Source organism: Quercus robur, chromosome 2, assembly GCF_932294415.1.
Source record: "Quercus robur chromosome 2, dhQueRobu3.1, whole genome shotgun sequence".
In the NCBI taxonomy this organism is placed as follows: domain Eukaryota; kingdom Viridiplantae; phylum Streptophyta; class Magnoliopsida; order Fagales; family Fagaceae; genus Quercus; species Quercus robur.
The window spans coordinates 40,903,193-40,906,578 of NC_065535.1; the positions used below are offsets into that span (position 1 = coordinate 40,903,193).

General features: G+C 39.1%; 1 protein-coding gene across 1 annotated transcript; it reads right to left on the reverse strand.

The window, feature by feature from the left end:
* Positions 1–731: 731 nt before the first annotated feature.
* Positions 732–2,074, reverse strand: LOC126713705 (probable 3-hydroxyisobutyrate dehydrogenase-like 1, mitochondrial). Its single transcript, XM_050413544.1, has one exon. The coding sequence runs from the start codon at positions 1,974–1,976 to the stop codon at positions 957–959; it is 1,020 nt and encodes a 339-aa protein (XP_050269501.1). The 5' UTR covers positions 1,977–2,074; the 3' UTR covers positions 732–956.
* Between the last annotated feature and the right edge of the window lie 1,312 nt (positions 2,075–3,386).

The window sequence follows — 3,386 nt, forward strand, 5'->3', positions numbered from 1 at the left end:
CAGCATTCAAGAATCATATCTGATTTTTTTTTTATTAATTAGACATATCAGAACATTTGGTTTTTTGTCTATGAGAGATGTGAGGTATGTGCTGCATAGTGGAAGTTATGATACTTCTTCTCAATGCATCATTCACGAATTACGCAAAAGAACGTCTTTGCTTGTTTCCCTAGAGCTTGCTGGTGGTTAGACACTTGACCATAAGGTAGGGGGAGCCAAGGCCACAATAAAGTATCCCTTTCTACAAGTAACCTTCTTATTTTGGCCCAATGAAATGATCATAGATCAAGCTCTGCATAAGGCTCTTTCAACTTAGCAACTAGCAAGCCATTTAAACAACCACTAACCCTAGTTTCATAAAAATTTTCAACAATTTCTATAAATTAAACAAACACAAATCCCCAGATTTTTCTTGTCACTTATATCCATTCCTATGGTCTTTCACACTCTCTAATCTTAGTTTAAATTCAATCCCAAGAACTTTGGGATCTCAGAAAGTCACAATTGCTGTAAATGACTATAGCAACAGCTTGTCATCATGAAAGCATAGCAAAGTTTCTTAGTTATTAAATGAGATCAATTTCCTCACAAACAATGTAGCAAATCATCATTCAAAACACAATGTTGAAACTCATACTTAGCATGCTAAAACAATTTAACTAAACACATTTGTATTGAAGTATTGCTGGCAAAAAGCATGTTAGTGCAAAAGATCATGCATACAAATACAATGTCAACCCCAAAATGCCCGAAATTCCTCATTTCTAAAATATACATTGCTTTCAAAATATCACACACATTAGCCCTAGTAAACAAACACAAACGCAAGGCTTAAAACACCCATACATTGCAAATGTAAAATCTTTATAATCATTAGTAGCAAATGTTGAAGCATATACCCGATAACAAACTCAAAGTGCCCATAAACATCAATAATCAAACATACATTTACCGCTCTAAGACGAAGTAACCGTTGTAGATTGAAGAGAAACATTATTGAGCCGCTCCAGAGCCAAAATAAGCGCTTGTGTACCAAAATTCCCTTCCCCATGAGCCTTAAGTGAGAGATAAAGCTGCTGAGCCAAAGCCAACCCAGGCAAAGCCAGACCCATATTCTGACACTCCTTCAAACAAATCCCCAAATCCTTCACAAAGTGATTTACATAAAACCCAGGCTCAAAATCCCTCTTCAAAATCCTATTCCCATACAAATCCAAAGACTTTGACCCAGCCGCACCACTCGATATCGCTTCAAGAAACAAACCCACATCAAGACCAGCCTTGTGAGCATAGACCATACCTTCCACCAATCCTACCATAGTGGAAGCAATCGTTATCTGATTCGCTAGTTTCGCGAATTGACCTTTTCCAGTGGCACCCATGTAATTAACTTTACCAAGGAGGGCAAAAAGTGGACTCAAACGTTTCACCACCGACTCGTCCCCTCCGGCGAATATCGCCAACCTTCCGTTTTTAGCCCCGAGATCGCCGCCGGATACGGGTGCGTCGATGGAGAAGCAGTCTTTGGAGGAAGCGGCAGCGGATATCTCGGCGGCGAGGGAGGGTTCGGAGGTGGTCATGTCGACGAGTATGCCACCGTGGCGGAGGCCGGAGAGGGCACCGGAGGTAGGGTCGAGTAAGACGGAGCGGACGTCGGAGGGGTAGCCGACGATTGAGAAGACGACGTCGGATTGGGAAGCGAGGTGGTGAGGGGATTGGGCTAAGTGGGCCCCCATGTCGAGGAGGGGCTGGGCTTTGGAGAGGGTGCGGTTGAAGACGGTGAGAGTGTAGCCGGCTTTGATGAGGTGGGAGCACATGGATAGGCCCATGACGCCGGTTCCGATCCAGCCCACACGGGTGTTGGATGGGCTAATAAGCTCTGTGGTGTTGGCCATGGAGCGAGTGATGAAGGTTAGGCAGGGAATGGAGAGAATGGTAGTGGGGAGGGAGCGGAGTAAAAGAAGAGCTACTGCCATTTCTTTTCTTTTGTATATATAGACTATAGTGTGTTGTCTTCTGATTGTGCACTAGTCGTAATTTTCGTTTAATTTGTGGACGAAGATTCTCTCCAATCTATCATCTTTCACTCCTCCTGTTTTAAGAATAATGGTATGGATACAAATTATTTTAGGGAAAACTAATATCTGGTCTTTATCCTTTAAACAAATTAATCTCAAACCTTTCAATTGTGTCAATTTGATCATTAACCTTTCAGTGTCGTGTCAATGTAATCTATGCCGTTATCTCTTGGATAGGAAAGTCAGACATGACAAACGTCTTAAATTAAAAATATATGTATATTGCCACATCAAATGCCACTTAGACTAATATGTCAGCATAATTTTTTTTTTTTTTTTTTATGAAATGTCAACATAATTTTAAATTTAAAAAAAAAAAAAAAAAAAAAAAAACAACAACAACAACAACAACAACAAGAGTAACTTTTGGATCAAAATCCCTAACTCACATCTATCAACAAAAGAAATTCCCTTTCCTCAAAAAAAAAAAAAAATCCCTAAGTCACTATTTTAGATTTCTTCACGTTTTGGTCCTCTAGAGAGAAAAGATAGGCACTACGGTGGCCAGAGATTATGCCAAAGGTGACGCTTGACAGTGAAGACTGGAGTTGAAGGTTGACGGAGTTGCCAATCTACCGATAATATCTCTCTCTCTCTCTCTCTCTCTCTCTCTTATCTTCCTCTCAGGTTTTTATCTCTTATTTGTTTGGAACAGACCAAAACGTGAAGGGTTCAGTTTGAGCTGGTATTGACTTTTGGTGTAGTTCTAGGCAAATTTATGTTTTTGTCTTCTTATTCAATCACTTTTGGTGTAGTTATATCAAAAACTTTAGAAACATATTTGAAAACATGTTAAGAAAAAATAACTTGCAACAATCAGACCTAGATGTCATAACATATGAAGTGTTGTAATATGGCAAAATATTCTAGCAATTTCCATTCAGTTTAGTCCATAGGCATTTTTACTAATTAAGAGAGAGAGAGAGAGAGACTAATCTAGTGCTGCCAAAAGAGAGAGCCACTGCTGGAAGGATAAGGCGTCGCCATCCTCACATAGTGATTTTGGATTTTAGGGAGAAAGTGTTTTAGATGGGTTCTGCCCTTGTTTATCAAACTAAAAATATTTCATTTAAGTTTTTTTTCTTTAAACTGACGTGGTTCTATCAAAGATTTGATTTGGGTTTTTTTTTTTTTAGTTTGACATGTGGCTAATGATGTGGCAATTTTTTTTTTTTTTTTTAATTTAGGCCATTTGACACGTCAAACTTTTCCATCCAAGAGATGACAGCAAGGACTAAGTTGACACAACATTGAAAGGTTAGAGACTAAATTGAAATATGATGTAAAAGATAGGGACCAAATACGTAG